At 37.2% G+C, this 22,863-nt stretch overlaps 2 protein-coding genes across 7 annotated transcripts in view; one reads left to right on the forward strand and one right to left on the reverse strand.

Annotated features, from left to right (window-relative positions):
* Window positions 1-651, forward strand: part of ASTE1 (asteroid homolog 1) — a 102,814-nt gene extending 102,163 nt beyond the window's left edge. Inside the window, exon 6 of the mRNA XM_055090352.1 lies at window positions 565-651. Within this exon, the coding sequence (XP_054946327.1) occupies window positions 565-589 (25 nt within the window). The 3' untranslated portion in view covers window positions 590-651. The remainder of the gene's footprint in view (window positions 1-564) is intronic.
* ATP2C1 (ATPase secretory pathway Ca2+ transporting 1) overlaps window positions 1-22,863 on the reverse strand; it is a 120,090-nt gene that overhangs the window by 65,178 nt on the left and 32,049 nt on the right. For 5 of the 6 annotated variants that reach the window (XM_055090043.1, XM_007119865.4, XM_028489881.2 and 2 more), the window contains one exon: window positions 26-136. In XM_055090043.1, coding sequence (XP_054946018.1) covers window positions 26-136 — 111 coding nt within the window. Of the gene's footprint in view, window positions 1-25; window positions 137-1,742; window positions 1,770-22,863 lie in introns of those variants that run through there. The other variant, XM_055090066.1, reaches the window with a different exon arrangement.

The following is a 22,863-nucleotide window of genomic DNA, read 5'->3' on the forward strand; positions in this document are numbered from 1 at the left end:
CCCTTCCTCCCCACCAAGCACTTACTTGGAGAATGCTTGCAACTTCACTGACTGGTAATTCACTTGCTTTTTTTGATGTCAATACAGGAATCATTGTCTCATTTTCAGCATTAGGAATTTTTTGAAAACGTGCAACCTAGGAAATAAAACCAAAGGAAAAATATTTGAATATACTAAACAATTCTAATGCGGTCTAGAATAAATGAAAATTCAAACGTTCCCAGAAACCTTTTTTCACAGTCAGAAAACAAATCTAATAATGAGTATCCAGTCCTATTAAGATAATTTTATACTAACCATGTGTTATTCCAGAAAGCACATTTCAAAAATTAAGTCACCAGTGCTAGCTAGAACACAAAATAATTTTCACATAAAAAAAAGATGCTATTTCTACACAAGTGTGATGAGTAAAAAGTAAAACAGATGTCCTGTCTAGCAGATCCCAATGATTACATGGACTCATAATCCTCTAAACTCATTATGTTTAACACAAGGGACAAGGAACAGCTAAGCTTGCTCCATTTTAACTACTCTTGTTGACCAGCTCATTTCTTAACTATCCAGAAAGGACACCAGGCTACTCTACTGAAGCACCATGACAGAACATCAGACTTACAAACCCATTCTCAAACAAGGGGAAACAGAAAGCAGAGAAACCAGACAAGCAGAGGACACACAGGTGAGTGAAGGGGCTGTGAACAGGCAGAGTGAGTCACAGAGATGATGGTAACCATGGCACCTACTTGATGCAGCTTCATAAGCAAATATCTAGAGAAAAGTGTTTAACACACTTCTAGAAATAAATCCCCAATCCAGACTTGAATCTTTATAGACAAAAAGTTTTGAAAAAGTATGAGAAAGGGAGACAAAAGCTCCACGCTGAAACCTTAGAGAAGAAAACATTTCAGCTGCCACACATCCACTGATTTAAACAATACTGAAAGTGAAGTGATCATCTTATTGCCAAGATACAAATCTTTAAGCTTTCAGGTGAAATGTTTTCAACCTTGGATAATCAACATATTTAGGATAAAATATTTCCCTAAAAATTGTTTCTGAGGCAGCACTTCTTTAAGACAACAAATAAGGTCAAAAAATAATAATTTAAGTTTCTATTATTATTAAAGTATTATTGTAGAGACCTGTATCATTTAAAAAAAAAAAAAAAACTCCAAAAAAACAGTAAATAGCTATGGAAAAAAAAAAGTATTTCCCAATGCATCTAAGTTCTGGAACAATCATATACACATTTTCTAATTTCATCTATTACAAAGGCATTGTTACTGATTTAAACAATACTGAAAGTGAAGTGATCGTCTTATTGCCAAGATACAAATCTTTAAGCTTTCAGGTGAAATGTTTTCAGCCTTGGATAATCAACATATTTAGGATAAAATATTTCCCTAAAAATTGTTTCTGAGGCAGCACTTCTTTAAGACAACAAATAAGGTCAAAAAATAATAATTTAAGTTTCTATTATTATTAAAGTATTATTGTAGAGACCTGTATCATTTAAAAAAAAAAAAAAAACTCCAAAAAAACAGTAAATAGCTATGGAAAAAAAAAAGTATTTCCCAATGCATCTAAGTTCTGGAACAATCATATACACATTTTCTAATTTCATCTATTACAAAGGCATTGTTAAATATTTAAGTATTTTAAAGAAAAGAGCATAACGTATTTTTCTTTTAATGAGAAGATACTAGTGACCCAAAATTCTGAGGAAATTGGAAACAGATTACCTTTCTTGACATGGTTATTTTATCTTCTGAGATCATTAAGAAGGGTCAAATATGTTTACACTGCCTGCAGTGACAATGAGATCAAGAAAATCTTTTATTTCTAAGAGTCACGTACATCAGTTTCTTCATATATAATATGAGGAGAGTGCCTAAAGTTGTTTGAGGATTACATCCATTAATACAGCATTTGACCCACTAGTAATAAACACTGAAATAGATATTTTCTCCCAAAACTATTTAATATTTATACGAACATACTCAACAATATAATGAGCTCAATAAATTATTAAGGTTAGTAAAGCTAGATTTGCAGTAATTCTTCTATTAGACATACTTCTATTAAACATATCATTAATATATTGGAAACTGCCACCTCCGGTACAAGAGCCTTACTCACAAAAGTCTTTTTTAAAAGTTATCCTTTGGTAGTTGGTACATAAATAGGGTTTATGTTGGAACACACTTTACATAAAATCCCTCAGGAGCATTACATGGGCCCAAAAGAGCTCAGAAATCTCAACAGAAGGAAGTGAGACTATATTTCATTTAATAAAGGATAAGATAACTCTCTACATATATGAAGGGCAAGAGGGCAACCCCAAACACAAAGGGTGAGTTTACAGCAGCAACTTCAGGACTTAGAATGAAGAGTGCCAGATGCTGTGGGTGGTGGCAGAGGCTGGATGGCCATCCACGATAAGGACCGGTTTCCACAACAGAAGGAGGCCACAGCCCAGTAAATTCTTGGCCAAAGGCAGTGATGTTAACTGTATTTATGCTTATTAGACTCTATATCAACGTAAAATTATGAAATCATTAAATTTTAATCCTATTTTCTTTTTAAGCAAATGTTACAGAGATTTACCAACTCAGATGGGTTGTTAGTTATATAAATCATATTTTAATTTGTTCATTCATTTACTCTTTTAACAAACACCTGCCATTTATTGAGAATCTGACTCTGTGCTAGGCCCTTAGAATTTAACAGAGAGCAAAATAAGGGGGAGGCAACTGGAGGGAAACAGAAGACAGGTATTAACAAAGAACAGCACAAATGAATGGAAACTGACATGATCACTACTATGAAGGAGCCCAGGGCTAAGGGAACTTGCAATCAGAGACTACAATCAGGACAGGAAAGGTCTGATGAGGAAGTGATGCTTATGGAAGTGAGAGGCAAGAAGCTGCCTGAGGGAGGGGACGGAAGAACAGAAGGAACTGAACGTGTGAGGAAGGGGGAGCACGGCAAGAGTGAAGCACTAAAGATGGCCAGCATTCATCCACTCACTCACTCAGTCCTTTGACACATAATCAATGCTAATTATTCTTGGTACTGGGGACACAAAAGTGACCAAACAGGTAAGAACTCTATCCTCATGAAGCTACATACCAATAGGAAGCAAAAGACCATAAATAATACACGATAAATGTTCTAGAAAACAATTAAGAAAAGAAGGATAAGCAAGGGAGGAGTTACTTCATTTTATATAGTGGGGGCTGGTGGGCACCTCCAGTAAGGTGACATTTGGGCAGAGACCTGAAAGAAGCAAGGGAACCAGCTGTTAGACATCTAGGTAGAAATGTCTAGGAGGAAGGTGGGTACGTGTGCACCTAGGAGAGGTCCAGGCTGAAGCAAGCACATGTCGTCATGAGCATATAAATGGTATTAAATCTGAGGATAAACATACACACCAGCACAGAAGAAAGGGAAGAGATCTGCAGGCTGACCCTAGGGCATCCTCCCAACAGACAGAAATCCAAGATGAGCAGTGACCAAGAGAAAAGACCAAGAAGGAGCAACCAGTGAGGTAAAAGGAGAACCAAGAGAGAAGCAAGTATTTCAAGGACACTGTAATGGGCTGGGCCAAATGTTACTGAAAAATTAAGATAAGAACTGAGAACTGACCACACGACTTGGTGACAAGGAGATAAATAAATGAGTTCAGTGTAGTACAGTGGGACCCAAAAATCAGGAGTGGGTTCAGTGGAAACAGCAGGAGAGAAGAGACAGCCAAGTAGAAGTAATTCCCATTCTGATGCAAAAGAGGAACAGGGAAATGGGATCATAGACAGAATGAAATGTAGAGTCAAGAGCTGGGTTTTTTTTTTTTAAGATGGAAGAAATAACATCATGTTTGTATGTTGATTAGAATGATAACTGACAACACAAAAGAGAGACAGACCAACTGATAAAGCGATGTTCTGGACTAAATGAGAGGGGTGGAATCTGGCCAATTTCGACTAGGGCTGGCCTTAGATAAATGGATGGACAGTTCATTCAGTTACAGATGGGAAGGCAGAGTAACACAAGTAGGATGCAGGCACGTTGGTAGCTATGGTGGAGGGAGCATATTGAAACACTCCTCTGAGAAGTATCTGGATGGAAGAAATCAAGACAACATACAAAGCAAAAACAGGCTAAAGAAGTGGGTGGGGATCCTACAGGGTCCTATGGGCCATACTGTAGAATTTCTATATTGATCTTAAGAGCAAAAGGAAGACCCTGAACTGTGGTCTGAAAAATCATAATAATAAATAAAGGCTACAAGTTGGAAAATAAAAGGAGTGGAGAGTAAGAGTGGTGAGAATACGACCAGTCTGGAACCCATTACATAAGTCTAAACAACAGCTAAATGTAGCTTGGACAGGGTGATGAGGTGCAGAAATAGTAGAAGTAGAGGTAAAAATGACAGGACATGATGATGAACTAGATTTCTAGCTTGTCTTATATGCTAAATAGTAACACTATTCACCCTGGTAAAGAATACTTGGAGACTCTTTTCAACAAATGGTGCTGGGACAACTGGATAACCACACAAAAAAGATTAAAGCTATACCCCTCCCTCACACCATATATAAAAATTAATTCAAAATGGATCAAAGACCTAAATGTAAGAGCTGAAACTATAAAACTCTTAGAAGACATGGGCTTAAATCTTCTTGACCATGGCATCCTAGACATAATGCCAAAAGTATAAGAAACAAAAGAAAAAGATTGCACATGATCAAAATTTTAAAATTTTGTGCTGCAAAGGACACCATCAAGAAAGTTAAAAAGATAACCCACAGAATGGGAAAAAATATCTGCAAGTCATTTATCTGATAAGGGGCTTATATCTACAATATATAAACTCTTACAATTCAACAATAAAAGAATAAAGGACCAATAACCCAATTAAAAATGAGTAAAAGATTTGAACATATATTCCTACAAAGAAGATATACAAATGAGCAATAAGCACAAGAGAAGCTCCTCAACATCATTAGTCATGAGGCAAATACATATTAAAACCACAATGAGATAATACTTCACAGCCACTAGGATGGCTAAACTTAAAAAGACTGCCAATAAGAAGTGTTGGAGAGAATGCAGAGAAACTGGAACCCTCATATGCTGTTGGTGAACTGTTAAAAGGTGCAACCACTATGGAAAAGTTTGGCAGCTATTACGTATTATTATGCTATTATGCAAACATTTCAGCTTAAAAACAATCTTTGAGTGATTTAGTAATGCTTCAATTTTGAGACTTATAAAATACAAGTAAGTTCACAGAAATTGAAGGTTAACCATCTTAACCACCTGAAATAAACCATTTTAAGAGATAATATGTCTTTCACAAGTTATTTAGAAGTTCACTGTCCACAGATTCAGGTTTCAGGGAAAACTTCCCTGAGCTAAGCCATGAAGAACGGACAGCAGAGAATAGCTAAGATATGCCAAGGAAGTATTCCAAACAAGAGATGAACACTACTAAAAGTCACAGCAATAGAAATTTAATTTGTATGTAAGTAAGCCAATCTGGCTAAAATGAAAGAACTGTTTTATTATGTACCTCTACCTCTACTAAATGACTCAGATCTACCCAGACAGTAAGACAAGCTATAAGTTTTTAATTGGATGCATTTAAAAACTGCAGAAACTTTCAGATCTTTAGGATGTTATAGTTCAGTCAAATATGGGTCCTATATACATAGGCCCCATAACAGACCTACTGAACGCATATTTCCATTTTACCAGGATTCCAAGGTGTTTCACTCATATTTTTGAGTCTAAGCACCGTTATCCATTAGTTTCCAATTCTGATACAAATCAGAATTACATGGGGGTTGCTACAGACTGAACTGTGTTCCTCTCTATTCGTAAATTGAAATCCTAACCCCCCAATGTAATGGTATTCAGACATGGGGCCTCTGGGAGGTAATTAGGTTATAAGGGTGGAACCCTCATGAGAGGATCAGGGCCCTTAAAACAAACACCAGAGAGAGCCTGCATGTGCACGAGCGGGGAAGGCAGGCAGGCTCTCCCCCCGACCCCCACCCTGCCCCGCTCCCACCATGTGAGGACACAACAAAAAGATGACCAGCTGCAAGCCAGGAGAGGACCCTCACCAGCACCCTGATCTTCGACTCCCCAGACTCCAGAACAATGAGCAATAAATGTCTGTTGTTTAAGCCACCCAGTCTATGATAGCAGTCAGAGCAGACTAAGACAGGGGTCTTCTGTTTCTGTTTTAATCCAAGTGTCCAGGCCCCATCCTAGAGAGCGTGAATTATTAGGTCTGGGGTGAAGCCAAGACATGTATTTTTAAAAACTCCCCAGGGCGGGTCTAATGTGCAGCCAATGTTGATAATCACTGGCCTAGAGAATGGGGCTGAAAGGCACAGTTAGATTAAATATGAACATTATAATATTTTATTTTTAAAACGTAAATACCTTCTAAAATGAGCTACCACCAGAAGTTTATACACTATCCCTGGGGAAAAATTAGTTTTACAAATTCTGTTACTTCATTCAGCACATGAGCAGAAATCAGCAAAGGTAGACCAAATTACCCAAAAGAAGTCAAGCCATGGGGGAAAACTGAAAATACTTCATCCCTGCAAAGTTGGGGAGTTATTAAACAGACTTATTAAAAGTTTTCAGGTCAACTCTTTGACATTAAGTTTTCCAAGTTTCACTTGCAAGTAATCAGAAAGACCTCTAACGCCCAAGAAAATCAAGTCTGCCAGGCACTGAACTTGAGCGAACCAGGCACCTCTCCACAGTTGTTTAATAACTATAGCACGGGAAAGCAGGGCTATCCTGGGAACTCTAAAGGCCAAACCATACAATGCTATTATAAAAATGTGAAGAAGGCATACACAGGCAGAAGAAAACAACAGTGACAAAGCAGTTCCAACAACACTGAGGACAGCAGTTCCAGAACTGCAGGTTCACAGTGATTTACAGAAATCAAGTAGACCTTCAACTGCTTGTTGATTAAAGCCAAAAATGAATGACACTAAACAATCCCACCTAGATGTGGTTGTAATTACTAACACAGAGAAGCTTACGTGCATAAAACACACTCCAGGTAGAAGGGAGAATTTGCACTTTTGGTACCTGCAAGTCATAATTGTAAGAAAGGCCCCTGACACTATCATTAGAAATAGTGAATTTTGGTCCCAAAGGTATTGACCAAATGACTCCAAGTTTCTTTAACTGACCTTCTGGTTGAGAACAAGGCAGCCAATATTTGTCTGTAACCCTGTGTAAGTGTTTATATCCACACCATACCACACTCAGCAGGCGGGCGGGGGGGATGGGGGGGCGGATAACAGTAGAGTACAGCAGGTATCAAACCAAACATCCCCTTCAGAATGGGAAGACAGGACAAGGTCCCATGCCCACTCCAATTTCAAACAATAGTTTTGTTTTTATGTATTCTATGTTTTAGCTTTGGGGGAAAAATAGTATTTTAACAAAGAGTTTACAGCTTTAAAGGGGGGGGCTTGGGAGAGGGGGTGAAACACTCTAATATAGTGATTTTTCAAACTTACTAGTTTCAGGTCAACTCTTGACAATAAAAATTTTCCAAGGTTCACTTGCAAGTAAACAGAAAGACACTAGTAATCAGAAAGATTACTAGTGAACCTCAGAATCACCTGGAGGGCTTGTTAAAACACAGGTGACTGGGCCCCAGCCCAAGTTTCTGAATCAGCTGGTCTTGGGTAGGTCCAGAAATTACATTTCTAACACGTTCTCAGGGAATGTTGATGATGCTCGTCCAGGGACCACTGCTCTGGTCAAGGTCAGACTTGACTAGATCCCAATTTATAATCCCAATTCTATGTCTTGCCATCTCTGTGTCCCAGAACAAGTTACTAACTTCTCCATGTCTTTTTTTCTCAGTGGAAAATCAAAATATTACCTATTTTCATTTCAACAAGAGCTAAAACAAACACCATTTATAAAAGTGTGTAGCATGGTGCCTAGCATGTGGTTCCCTTCCCCTAAGGTTAACACTAGTGATATAACATTTATGCATCTGTCTCGCCCCCACTCTAGATCTTCACATGAGTATGACATGGTTTTGGTCATCTTGGTACCCTCTGTGAAGCTCTTAACAATATCCAGCATGAGAAGTACTATTTGAAAAAAAGAAAATACTGGGATTTTTCTTAACGGACAATTACACAGCAATAGAATAGTGTTATCCTGAGACACACCTATGCCTCTTAAATGATCTTTCACTGAAAGTACAAAAAGGTGACAGGACTGATCAGAAAGAGTGTATGTAATCATCCACAAATTTAGTCTACTATCTTCTACAAGGACTAGGCAAGTCCATGTATTTCACCTTTGAAAGTGTTGAGATTAAGGTTTCCAATTGCCAGACACTGTATTTTATTGGCAAATGTAGCAGCCATGCAAGCAGGAAAAGTCAGCCTGTCCCTGATGAAGCTCTCCAAGGATCAGACTGCTGGCATGGAGCAGAGGAGAAGCTGGCAAGTGTCTCCTAGTGGGCAACTCTTATTAATAAGTGAGGTGTTTATCAAGCATACAGATTCTAGAAGTATTCTTGGCAAAAAAATTAAAGCTGCACCCTGACCAGTGGTAACTAGGTCTAGAACAATGGTTCTCAACCCCAACTGTATGTTAAAATCACCTGGGGAGCTTTTAAAAATTCCTACAACAGCCAGAACTCCAGACCAATTAAATCAGAATCCACAGGAATGGTGGGTCCCAAGGATGGGTGGGTACCAGTGATAGTTCTTTTTTAAAAAACTCCCGAAGTGATAACACACAGTCAGTGCTCTTAACCCACCCATCAATTTACAAGAAATACAGGAGATAGAGAAGCACATTAAATTACCTCAAAAGAATGTACTCAGCAAATTCCAGGCTGTGGGAAATTCTACAGAACAAACAACCTGATTTTGTAAACAAACTACAAGGAAAAGAAAAGAAGGAACATTTTTAGACTAAGAGATATTTGTGGCCCAATTACGGTGTGTGGGCTGTATTTCAATCCTGATTCGAATAAATAAACTTAGGGGGAAAAAAAATCAATCCAAGATCACAGTTGCATTTAACTGTTTATCTCTTTCCTTAAATCTGGAACAGTTCCTCACTCTTTTTGTCTTTCATGACCTTGACACTTTGGAAAAGTACAAGCAGGGAGTACTATAGTGATATTCTACAAACTACAACTTGGGTTTGATTTTTCTAAATGGATGCAAGTGATGCATTTTGGGGGAAAGGGAAACACCATAGAAGTAATGTTGTATCCTCCTCAAAACAACATTATCAAGGGGCATATGATGTTTGTGAGAAATGGAATACTGTCTGCCATATCAGTAAACAGGATTTCACAGTCATCATTGATTGCAGCCACCAGCCTACGGTGAGCTGGTGAGCCCTGAGGAAACTCCAGATATGAAAGCACAGGATACTGGCCCCAGATAGCTGAGGTGTGTATCAAAGGAATGATTTCAGTGTGCCCAGACTCTTACATCTGCCCATACAAAGAAAGGCGCTAAATTCCTTAATTGGGGATATCTGGTTTTCTTTAGTTAACAATAATCTTTTGATGTTCAGACTACCTGCCCTTTGTTGCAAAACTCCTATATAACCTGGCTCCCCCCTCCGCCTCCTCGGAGCAGTTCTCTCAGGGTTATTTGAGATGCTGCCTCCCAGGCTTGAAGTTCTAAAAATTCCCGCTGAATAAAACATAACTCTCAACTTTTAGGTTGTGATAATTTTTAGTTGACATTTATTATAGATTTGTCTCCCCAGAATTCATATGTTGAAGCCCTAACCCCAACGATGTGACTATATTTGAGACAGGGCCTTTAAAGAGGTAATTAAGGTTAAATAAAGTGGTAAGAATGGGGCCCTAATCCAAGAGGACTGGTGTCTTTGTAAGAAAAGGAAGACCAGAAGCAGGCACACACAGAGGAAGGGCCACACGAGGTGAGAAGGCAGCTGCCTGCCACCAGGAGGCCTCACCAGAAACCAAGCCTGCCAACACCTTGATTTTAGACTTCCAGTCTCTAGAACTGTGAGAAAATGAATTTCTGTTAAGCCACCTAGTCTGTGGTATTTTTGAGTACTTCCTAACTTTCTGGCACCAAAAGATGTTCAAGCTTATCTTTGCATCTCCTTGCCCCTACATTAGAATCAGCCCCTTCTCCAGGAAGCCTTAGCTCCTTTCATTGACAAACATTATTCGGAAGTGTCATGTCTTTAAGGCCTTCACCACAGGCTGAGTTAAGGAATATATACATATATGCACAAACACATACCTATATCTACTTTTATATTTATCTGTAAATATGTTAAAAACCATGAGTCCATACTGAAGCTGCCAATGCCAATCTAACTCTACAGAAGTTCATTACAGCCTTTTCCTTTTCCTTATCTGGAAGACTTTTCTCTTACAGTGAAAAACCTGACTTTCATTATCACCATTATATATATTTATTTGCTCTAATCTAGAATACACAGAGTAGGTTTGGAGTTCTAACCATATCACTGTAAAAAAAAATCTAACTTGAGTACAGTATTTGTGTACAGTTCTGTCTTTAGTCTCAAGTTTGTTTATAGTTCTTTTGTCAACAGCCTTATATAGTCAAAACCCTGTACTCCTAAATTACTTGGGTTAGTTCTTCCCATGCCCATCCTTCAGTGTGGTTATGTTATTCATTTGAAATATAGTTAGGTTCATTTGTTTCTGTTTGTATTATTACATTTGGGATTTGGGGCGTATTTTTTCCCATCCTCTCCCCCATCCTTGTTAATCTTGTTTATTTGAGTATATAAAACATTAATTTAGTTCTAACAGTTAAAACTACTCAAAACAGGTAAAATCAGAGAAGTGTCAAGCCCTCTCCATCCTTTCACTCTCTCTGTACCCCACCCTCTTTATGTAACCAATCTCGTTTCTAGTGTATCTTTCCTATGTTTCCTTCTGTTCAAATGAGCATGTGTGTGTCTATTTTCTTATTTCCTCTTCTTTTGCTTAGAGTAACATAACCTATATAGATATTCTCTTTTTCGCCTAACAGTATATCCTGGAGATAAATTTATCAGTCAGAGTTCAGTTCAGATATCTTCCTCATTTTTCCTATAGCTGCATACCACTCTGTTTTACACACACACACACACACACACACACACACACACACACACACACCCTACAAACAGCATAGTTTATTCAGCCACTCTCCTAGAAAGGAGATTGCACACAATGACCCATAAATAACCCTGCATATGGAATTTCATATCTTTGGAGTTGTACCTTCAGGGAAAATTCCTACAGTTGAAACTGATAGGTCAAAAGGCAAATGCATATGTAGGGCTTTGTTGCATATTGCCAAATTCTCAAAAAGAGTTGTACCAGTTTGCCTTATCAGGAATGTACAATATGTGTCTGTTTCCTCATACCCCTGCCAATAGGATGGACTGTTATACTTTGATTTTTGTCAATCTGACAGCTAAAACATGGTATCTCAGTGCACTTAAATTTGCATTTCTCTAATTACGAATTTAAAATCATTTCATATGTTAGGGGCCATTTTCATATGCTGGGGGGGGCGGAATTATCCTTAATGTATTTTGATCATTTTTCTATCAGGTTACTGTAGTATATTCTCTCAATTTTTAAGAGTTATTTATATATTAGAGATCTCTGCCCTTTATCTTGATATATTGCAGATATTTTCTTCTACTCTATCAGCTGTCTTCACTATATGTTTTTTACCATGCAAAAAAAATTTCATTTTAATGTAATAAAATTTATCAATCCTGTCTCTTACTTTCTTTATATTTTGAGTCATTCTTGAAGACTCAATATTAAGAACATATTTTAAGAGCTAAAATGCCCAGATCCATGAACTATCTGGTACTCAATAACTAAGGGTATAATGACTAAATATTATACAAGGTAGAACTTAGAAAGTAACTGCCAAACTTAACAATACAGAATCTTTAAAGAAAAAAAAAACAGTATGTCTTGGTCATAATTACAAAATTCAATGATCTACCTCACACAATATACAAATATTCGATCAAAATGGATCAGCTACCTAAATATAAGTACTAAAAGCCATAAAACTCTCAGAAGAAAAGAGAGGTTCAATCTTCATGACCTTGGATTCTTGACAATGGACTCTTAAATAAGACACCAAAGGCACAAGTAACAAAAAGAGTAAAAATAGATAAACTGGACTTCATCAAATTTTAAAACTTTTGTGTATCAAGACATTATCAAAAAAATGAAAAGACAACCTATAGAATAGGGGAAGTTATTACAGATTATTTATCAATAAGGGTTTAATATCTAGAATATATAAAGAACTCCTGAAACTAAACAACAAAAATACAAAAAACCCAATTAGAAAATGGTCAAAGGACCTGAATAGACATTTCTCCATTTGTGTATGTATAAATGGCCAATAAGCACATGAAAAGATGTTCAACATCATTAGTCATAATGAAATGCAAATCAAAATCATAATGACATACTACTTCATATATACTATGGTGGCCAGAATTTTTTTCTTAATTAAAAAAAAAAGGAAAATGAGAAGTGCTGGTGAGGATGCAGAGAAACTGAAACTTGTTTATTGCTGATGGGACTGTAAAATGGTGCAGTTACAGTGGAAAACAGTTTGATGGTTCCTCAAAAAGCTAAACATAGAAAAATCATATGACTCAGCAATTCTACTCAGGTATAAACCCAATATATAATTAAAAACAGAGACTCATATTTGTAGACCAATGTCTAATGCAATATTATTCACAACAGCCAAGAAGTGGAAACAACCCAAGTATCCATCCACAGATAAACAGATAAACAAAATGAGGTGTATATATACAATGGATTACCATTCAGCCACAAAAAGAAATGAAATTCTGATACATACACAACATGGATAAACCTTGAAAATATGCTAAGTGAAATAAGCCAGAAACAAAAGTACAAATACTGTATGAGTCCACTTACGTGAAACATCTAGAATAGGCAAATTCATAGAGGCAGAAAGTAGATTAGTGGTAACCAGGGGTAGGAAAAAAGAGAAAATGGGAAGTTATTAATTAATAGGTACTAAGGTAATAAGAGTTTCTGTTTAAGGTGAGGGAAAAAGTTTTGGAAATACGCAGTGGTGATGACTGTAAAACGCTGTGAATGTAATTAATGCCACTGAATTGTAGACTTAAAAATGGTTAAAATAGCAAACTTTATATTAAATATATTTCACAATTTAAAAAATGCTTCGCACATAAAAATATTCCAATGATGTTACCATCCCTTCGAATCTAATTATGACATTTACAAATTAACCAAGTGAATCTAGTTTATTACTCTGGCACACATTACTACAAAAGTATGCAAGCAACAGAGAACGTTGATGGTTTGGTCAACTCCCTGTAGCTGAAACCTGCAATGCAGACTACACACACCATGGTCACTGTAACATCCTCAAATACTTAAGAGCCTAAAGGTAAAGGTTTGTTCTTCATGCATTCCTAAGACCTGAGTCAAAATGAAAAGGTGAAGGCTGTTCAAAATGAAAGCACAATCTGAAACAGTGGTTTCCATCAAAGTCCTGGTATTTCCTCCCCTAGTTCTATTCTTTCCAGTTAAGTGTTTTATTGATAATTTAAATCTATCCACTCAATCTCAGTTTTTGCCCCACATATTACAACTTTCTCCCTCTCCCAAGGGAGACATTTTCATTGCCATGCTTATCTACTAATTCATCGTTACCAGATTGCTACATACTTTCTTAAAATAAAAAATGTAAAAATAGTAAAGAATATGACAGCTACAATCCCACCAACCACCCTTTCTATATATCTAGTTCATTACACATTCAATAATGTTTTACATGGTGGCAACTGTACTTTTTTCTGAGCCATTTAGTCAATGTTTAACTCTGGTATTAATGCTGGCATCCCTCTGGCAATTCTTCTAACCCACAAGACAGAATTCTTCTTGGTTCTTCCCTCCTTTCTTTGACAGATATTTCTTATCCCATAATGACACACAGCAGTAAAGAACAGGATCACTGACCCTTTTCAAGTTTACCTATATTAGCCATATTACCTCCAACTTAAAAAAAACCTCCAAAATGTACACTTCTTTGAACAAAAGTGCTTCTTAAAGTGCTTTATAACGCATATTTGTAGCTTTTTTCCTGCAACGTTACCGTTAAAAAAAAAATCAATCATACAGATTCTCCTGCCAACTTTCATCCATCTGATCCCAAGTTTTAGTAGACTTTTTTTAAGTTGTCCAAGTAAAATAAAAGAAGTGTTTCATTTTAGTTTTCAGCACACAGAACTTTTTTCTTTAGTATCTTTAGTATTTGACATAATCATAATACAAATAAACAACAATGAATATGTTGTACTATTCTATATAACAAAGTTATCCTGTTGTAGGAGAGAAACTATAAAAATAATTCACTGTTTATAAGTTCAAACTGGGTTCAATATACACAGAAATATTTTTCTGGCCCTGTCCATTTAATAATCAAAATTTCTTGCCTTCAAAACTATGTGGTATAAAAGCAACTATACTCCAATAAAAATTAATTTTAAAAAATTAAAAGGAACATGAATTCAAGAAAAAAAAAACCAACTATGTGGTATATATAGATTTTAGATAGCAAAAGCGAAGTGAGAAGACTCAAGCTTTCTTTTGTCTTGCTACCAGAACTAATTCACCTTAGAGCCATATACTCGCCTGTTTCCATCTCAGTTATCTAATTCTCAAACCCTTCTCAAAAAAGAAGCAAAAAGGAAAAAACAAAAAACAGGATAAAGGATTCAAAGCTCTTTCAGAAGGTGTAGGTAGATACACTCCCCGTTCCACTGCTTTTTCACCACTTAGGTAGGCTATTTAGTTCTCTTAAGTTTTAGCATTGGATCATTATTTTTAAAAATATTTTTCAAACTCATAATAAAAATTTCATCAGTAAAATAATGCATGCACATCTTATAAATATGCAGTTGTTTTCTATGCCATAAAAGTTCTGTTTTGCTTATTTTTAACATCTTTATTGGAGTATAAATGGTTTACAGTGTTGTGTTAGTTTCTGCTGTATAATGAAGTGAATCAGCTATATGCATATATATATATCCCCATATCCCCTCCCTCTTGCATCTCCCTCCCACCCTCCTTATCCCACCCCTCTAAGTGGTCACAAAGCACTGAGCTGCTCTCCCTGTCAGCACACAGAACTCTTTAAGCAAGATTCAGAAATAGACTCTGGCATTCATTCCCAACTGTTGTCTGTTGAATACTGTTGTAAACCATCTGTAATCCAACAGAGACTAAAGTCTTACATAAAATGAACCAAACCAAAAAAAGAGCTTACATTTTTAATATGCTGTCTCAAAAAAAAAAAAAAAAAATGTAAAGTCCACTACTCAATACTTTGCTTCTGCTAACCATGACGGTAGCTGCTTCCAAGAACACAATTAGGGGAATGAATTCCTAATCAGTACACACCAACAAAAGCCATGTTTTGAAAAAACAATCCCCAACATGAACGAGAAGAGCAGGCAAGAAAACACCACTTTTGTATATGGATAATAAAAAGATAAAGAAAACTGGGGGATCAAGTTACACAGAAAAGCTAAGACATCATAGATTCAGCCTCCCACTTCATTAGCCAGACAACTTGATTTCTGCACTGGTATCAGCTGTTTCCTTTCCAAGCCAAAAGAAACTGGTACTGCAGTAATGTACAGTAGTTTTGAAAAGCAAAAAATAATAATACAAGTCTAAGCTTTGACTAACTCCATTAAACAATGACATTCTAAGCCCAATCCCCAAGGAAATCATAGTTCCTACCTCACTTTAAACACTCCCAACCCATGAGTATCTCTAAAAGGAATGTGACCCAATAGGAGACCATAAGAATCCTATTAGCTATACTTAAATATTTCATTGCTTGACACAATTAAGTTTGCTTTACATGTCCTAATAATGCTGCCTAACAGAGGATACAAGAATGGTGTATCCTCTACTATTAGTAAGATATATAACTGATACATTTAGTGACAACTGAATTTGGACTGACTCAGAAAGCCTGAGATGGCTAAATAAAAAGTCCAAACCCACACCTCTTCAAGTGGCCTACGTAGGCCAAGAAGTCTACCACTTAGTCCCCCTGCCTGAAATGCCTGCAGCATATCACTACAGACAAGAGGAACCAGGTCCAGCCTGCATGCTCGACACCCCACTAAGCTTCAGACCCCATTCATTCCATGACACTTTTTGTGACAACTCCTCACAACACTGAACTAAATTACTCATCCCCTAGTATCCTACTTAGCTACCAGAGCTCCTCCAAATGTCTTTAGCCCTCCACTACAATGTAAATTCAATGGCTTCAAGAACTGCAGGCCACACAAACCAGTGTTGGCCATGCCTGGCACATACCTGGTTCTCAGTAACTATTAAAAGGACAAATGGGGCTTCCCTGGTGGTGCAGTGGTTGAGAGTCCGCCTGCCGATGCAGAGGACACGGGTTCGTGCCCCGGTCTGGGAGGATCCCACATGCCGCGGAGCGGCTGGGCCCGTGAGCCATGGCCGCTGAGCCTGCGCGTCCGGAGCCTGTGCTCCACAATGGGAGAGGCCACAACAGTGAGAGGCCCGCGTACCAAAAAAAAAAAAAAAAAAAGACAAATGAAAAATTAAGACTTCTTTCCTAACCATTTCAACTAACACTATGTCCCTAAACAAAACTGGACACTCCTATACTTAAGAATTAATTCATCCCTTTAAGTTTATACTTAAACTTTCTCTTTCCTGATCTATACTGGGGGGAAACCCTCTTGTCATCCAAAGTAACTAATGAGTCAAAGGAAGATTCAGTGATCTAACTGCTTTCACTTAAATGTCAATGCTCTATTTGCCCCGTATTATAAATAGCTGCAGAATATTTAGATGGTTTTTACATTTGTTTATGAATAACTGGGCTTCCTTCTATTGAAATTCACGTTCCCATGTTAAAAATATGCCCTGGAGAAGAAAGGTGAAAAATAAAAGAAGAATCTAAATTCTCTTAAGTTCCTCAGCATCTCCTTGCATAAACCTTTTATAACTTCATCAGTAATTCACATGTATGTTTTTAATTCCTTGCTTCAATTTTCAATTCTTTTATTAAGGTATAATCAAAGACACTCCAAAATGATACAACTGAACCCAAAGAGGCAGAAAGTAACTTCAAAAAGTAATTTGAATGAATTTTTAGTTGTAAACCTAATGGCTTTAGCCCTAAATTATAAAGAAAATTTCCAGTTACGATACTTTCGCAGTGCACTTTCACGTTAAAAGATGAATTATTTGTCCTTAAAAGATCCACAAGAAATATGGTGTTTTTATTATTTTGAAGCTTTGAGTTTAAAAAGTCTAAAATTCCTGATTCAGTGTAATAGTTTATAAATGTTATCACAGTAGTAGTTGGAAGATATATAACAGAAAAAGAACAAGTAGTAGTAAGAGTAAGGCGATACAAAACATAGAAAGAAACCAAAAGGTAATCCTGGAGCTCAAAAGTACAATAATTGAAATTTAAAATTCATTAAGGGGGCTCAAAAGCTGATTTGAACTGGCAGAAGGAACCAGCAAACTTGAAGATATGACAATGGAAATTTAGAATTTGAGGAACAGAAAGAAAAAAGATCGAAGTGAACAGAGCATTAAGGACCTGTAGGACACCAATAAGAAGGAAAAGACAGAGAGAAAGAGCAGAGAAAATATCTGAAGATACAATGGTCAAAAACTTCCCAAATTTGATGAAACACATCAATATAAACATCCAAGAAGCTCAACAACCTCCAAGCAGAATGAACTCAAAGGGACACACACCAAGACACATAATAATCAAAAGATAAGACTAAGAATCTTGAAAGCAGCAAGACAGAAGTGATTCATTATATACAAGGGATCATTAATAATATAAAAAGATTTCTCATCACAAACTATGGAGACCAGAAGAAGGCAGACTGATGTATTTAAAGTGTTAAAGAAAAAATCTAAACTAAGAATCCTGTATCTGGAAAAACTGTCCTTCAAAGTGAGGAAGAAATTAAGACACTCCTAGATAAACGAAAGTTGAGGGAGTTCATTACCACTAGACTTGACCTACAAGAAATGCTAAAGAGAGTCCTGCAGATTGAAATAAAACGACACTTGACAGTAACTTAAGTCATATGAAGAAATAAAGATTTCAGTAAAGGTAAATACACAGAAAATTATAAAACCTACTATTGTTGAAACTTTGGTTTGTAACTCCATATTTTGTTTTCTACATGATTTAAGACACTAACGTATTTTTTCATTAGGGTTTTGGACACACAGTGTATAAAAATGTAATTTGGGTACATCAACAACTGAAAGGAGTGAGGGTGGAGATGTAGAGGAGCAGAGTTTGTATATGTTATTGAAATTACACTGGTATAAATCCAAATTACGGTGTTGTAACTTTACAATTATGTAACGCTCATGATAACCACAAAGAAAATAGCTAAAAAATGTACACAAAAGTCAGTAAGATAGGAATTTCAATGTTTCACTACAAAAAAATCAACTAAACACAGGCAGTAGTGCAGGAAATAAGGGACAGAAAAGCTATACGGCATACAGAAAACAAATAGGAAAATAACAGAAGTCCCTCATCAGTCAGCCTTAAAAAGGAAGGAAGTTCTGAACTATGCTACAATACAGAAAAACTCTGAGGATGTTATGCTAAGTGGGGTAAGCCAGTCACAATAAATGACTCCACTTATATTATGTACCTAAAATAAACAAATTCATAGTGACAAAAAGTAGAGGTTACCATGGCTGGAAGGAGGGGGGAATAGGGAGTTACTATTTAAAGGGTACAGAGTTTCAGGCTGGGGTGATGAAAAAATTTTGGAAATAGTGGTGATGGCTGCACAACATTGTGAATGTACTTAATGCCACTGAATTGCACACTTAAAATGGTTGAAATAGCAAATTTTGTTATGTAATAATACCAAAAACCATTGACTTGTACATTTTCTTTTTATAAATTTATTTATTTTATTTATTTATTTTTGGCTGTGTTGGGTCTTCATTGCTGCACGCGGGCTTTCTCTAGTTGCAGCGAGTGGGGGCTACTCTTCATTGTAGTGCACAGGCTTCTCACGGTGGTGGCTTCTCTTGTCGCAGAGCACAGGCTCTAGGCATGCAGGCTGCAGTAGTTGCAACACGTGGGCTCAGTAGTTGTGGCTCACGGGCTCCAGAGCACAGGCTCAGTAGTTGTAGAGCACGGGACTTAGTTGCTCTGCTGCATGTGGGAGGTTCCCAGACCAAGGATCCAACCCGTGTCCCCTGCATCGGCAGGCAGACTCTCAACCACTGCGCCACCAGGGAAGCCTACAAAGCTTCTTTATAACTAAAAACAACCTTGGTGCAAAAACGCTTCTCATCCTCCCCCTCCCAATACACACCCAAAAAAATTTTGAACAGATACAGAGGTAATTTTTTTTTAATTGTGGAAAAGAGAAAACAATGACCATTTAAAAGCAGTGTGTATCTGAGAATTTCTCACAAGGGTAGAATACTAAGATTGTACAGGGCTTCCCTGGTGGCGCAGTGGTTGAGAGTCCACCTGCCGATGCAGGGGACACGGGTTCGTGCCCCGGTCCGGGAAGATACCACATGCTGCGGAGCGGCTAGGCCCGTGAGCCACAGCCGCTGAGCCTGCGCGTCCGGAGTCTGTGCTCCTCAACGGGAAAGGCCACAACGGTGAGTGGCCCGCGTACCACAAAAAAAAAAAAAAAAAAAAAAAAAAAAGATTGTACAGTCTCCTGATGCCAAAAAACATGATTTAAATTCTGTCACGTGCCAAAAACAGAAAACACATGGGCTAAACCTGGGTAGATTTCTGGCTAGGTGGGCCAAAAGTATTAATAACTCAGTGCCACTAGGTGTGCCACTAGGCTCTATCCGTTTAATACTCTATCAATAACTCAAATACCTAAATAACATGCCTATCCAAGATGACATCAACTCAGAAGCCAGAGAGGGGCAGCCACCTTGCCTCATAACTCAAACAAGCTTATCAGGCTAAACCAATGGGTATAGACCATATACCACTATCTTCACATTTACAAAAGCATATATATACTTTATTAGAGATAAATGTAAAAACCAAAACTCAAAAACCAACTACTAGAGCACCAGATGCTAAGGCTCTATACTGCTGAAAAGGTAAATAACATCTTAAACTGCATTATGAGAAGTACAACTTTTAAGCCAAGGGAGTAACAGCCCCAGAGTACTATCCAATCCAACCACACCCTGAGGATTCTATATTCAGTATAGAGCAACATTAGGGTCTGCCCCAAAGTGTGGCACACTATGGTGACATACTATGGAAGTGAGGTCTTAAGAAGACTGGTGGAATAAGTTAGGAATATTTGGCCTAAAGAAGAGAATTATGAAGTGCAGTGCATGACCATTAATTGGACTTCAATAAAAGTTTCTAAATAAATAAAGGATATGACAGGCACCTTCAAATATTTTAAGGCTGTTAAATGAAATATCACATTCTGCTGAGATTAAGGAAAGAACTAGTGTCAACAGACAAAAGTGTAGAGTTTCCAATCACCAAAAACTTTCTAGGAGAGAATACTGGTGATTTTTATATGGGGTGGGCAGTTGGTCCCCCGAACTCTAAAATTCGACAATTTGGAAAAGTGCAGGGAGATACCACTGCCTCCTATTGCCTGTGGTACTAAGGTTTCTGACAATGAACCGAGGTTACTACCTCGGTTAAGGAAGATACTGTGAAATGGCTACCTTCCACACTGAACTTTAAGTTCCAGAACATGGACCCAAAGAACAGTGGCACAATCAGGCTCCAATGTAGACCAACACTTACATATTCCTCATTTGACAAAATAAAAACTAGCACAATCGCAAATCCTATTTTTCTCCTATACTTAGAATATTTGGGAATGATACAGTAGGTTCTAAATGCTATTAAATATTTGTATCCAAGAGCTAATTCTAATCCATTTTCAGTAAAGCAATACAAATCACACACCAAAAAAAAAATCCATTTACCTCTGCAGACCAACAGGGATCACACACAAAATAATCAACTTGAGAGAAAAGGACAAATCTTTTACACCTAAACTAGTATAAGTTCTTAATTATATTACTCCTAAACTAGTATAAGTTCTTAATTATATTACTAAGTCATTTTTATGATTTTTTTAAAAAAATAAAAACCTGCTCATTGTTTTTTAGAGTCAAGTAATAAGAAAGGGTTTAAAATAACAAGTGCATCTCCCCAGTCCTACTGCCCAGAAGTAACCTCTGTTAACTCTGTGTATACTGCCAGACATTTCTATGCCAACATGTTACAAGTTTTGTTTTGTTTTGTTTTAATTACAAATGGAATCACATAACCACAACTTGCTTTTTTCACTGGTACATCTTGGACCTCTTTCTATTTCACCACACATACTGATCTGCCCCATTTTTGTTTAATGGCTCACAAAGCATTTCATTATATGGTACTGCCCCAGTTTAACTAGTCCTCCTGATGACAGACATTTGGGTTATTACCATTTTTGCTATTATAAATACTGCCATTATATTTATGTTATAAATATACTATATCTTTATACAAATCTCTTTATATGCTTATTCAAGTACAGATACAAGATACATTCCTGAATGTGGAATTGTTGGGTGTTATTTTTTATTCTGATAGCTATCACTAAGATGCTCTCCAAAGGAATTGTGTCAAATGAACTCCCAATATCTGTCAGGAACTTCTATTTTCCCTGCAACCTAGCCAAGATGAAGCATAACCACATTTTTTCATCTTTGCCAGTCTGATGAGTGGAAAATGTTATTTTAATTCTCATTTCTTCATTACTGAAGTTGGTGACCTTTTCATATCTTTTGGCCTTCTGCAACCTTTTTCAGTGAAACATTTGTTCATGTCCTTTGGCCATTTGTCCCTACAAGTTACTGGCTATTTCTTACACATATAAAAAGCATTCTGTAGGAAGTAGACTTTTGTCATTTGTTTCAAGTGTTTTTATCACTGGTTTACAGTTTAGCTACTTACTTTTCTTTCTTTCTTTTTAAAATTTTATATGATCAATGTTTTGCATTATGGTTTTGGGGTTTCATCTCACACTTAGTTTTTATAAAAAGCCTTTCTCATTCCAGCTTTACTTTTTTTTTTTTAACCAGAAGTTAGCTAACTGTCCCTCCACCATTTATTGAATGATTGATACAGCTCCCCCCAACCCTACCCACCAACCACTAAGTAAGTTATTCTCTGGAGAAGAGGGCAAAGAAGGGAGGAATAAAATATTACTAACTCAAACTTTTAAAGCCATTTTATACAGTTACCAAAAATAAAATGATACCCAAATGTTCAAGAAGATCTTCTTATATTTGTACCTATGTAAGAACATTACATTCTTAAAGGGCAAGTCAGCGCAATGCTTATGAAAATTCCAACTGCCTTTTTTATAGAAATGGACAAGCCGACTGATGTGGAAATACAAGGGGCTCAAAATAGGCAAAACAATCTTTAAAAAAGAAGAACAAAGTTGGCAGACTCATAATCCCTACGTTCAACACTTACTACAAGGGCTTCCCTGGTGGCGCAGTAGTTGTGAGTCCGCCTGCCGATGCAGGGGACAGGGGTTCATGCCCCGGTCCAGGAAGATCGCACATGCCGCGGAGCGGATAGGCCTGTGAGCCATGGCTGCTGAGCCTGCACATCCAGCGCCTGTGCTCCGTAACAGGAGAGGCCACAACAGTGAGAGGCCCGCGTACCG

The sequence above is a fragment of the Physeter macrocephalus genome, chromosome 1 (assembly GCF_002837175.3).
Source record: "Physeter macrocephalus isolate SW-GA chromosome 1, ASM283717v5, whole genome shotgun sequence".
NCBI classification, from domain to species: Eukaryota; Metazoa; Chordata; class Mammalia; order Artiodactyla; family Physeteridae; genus Physeter; species Physeter macrocephalus.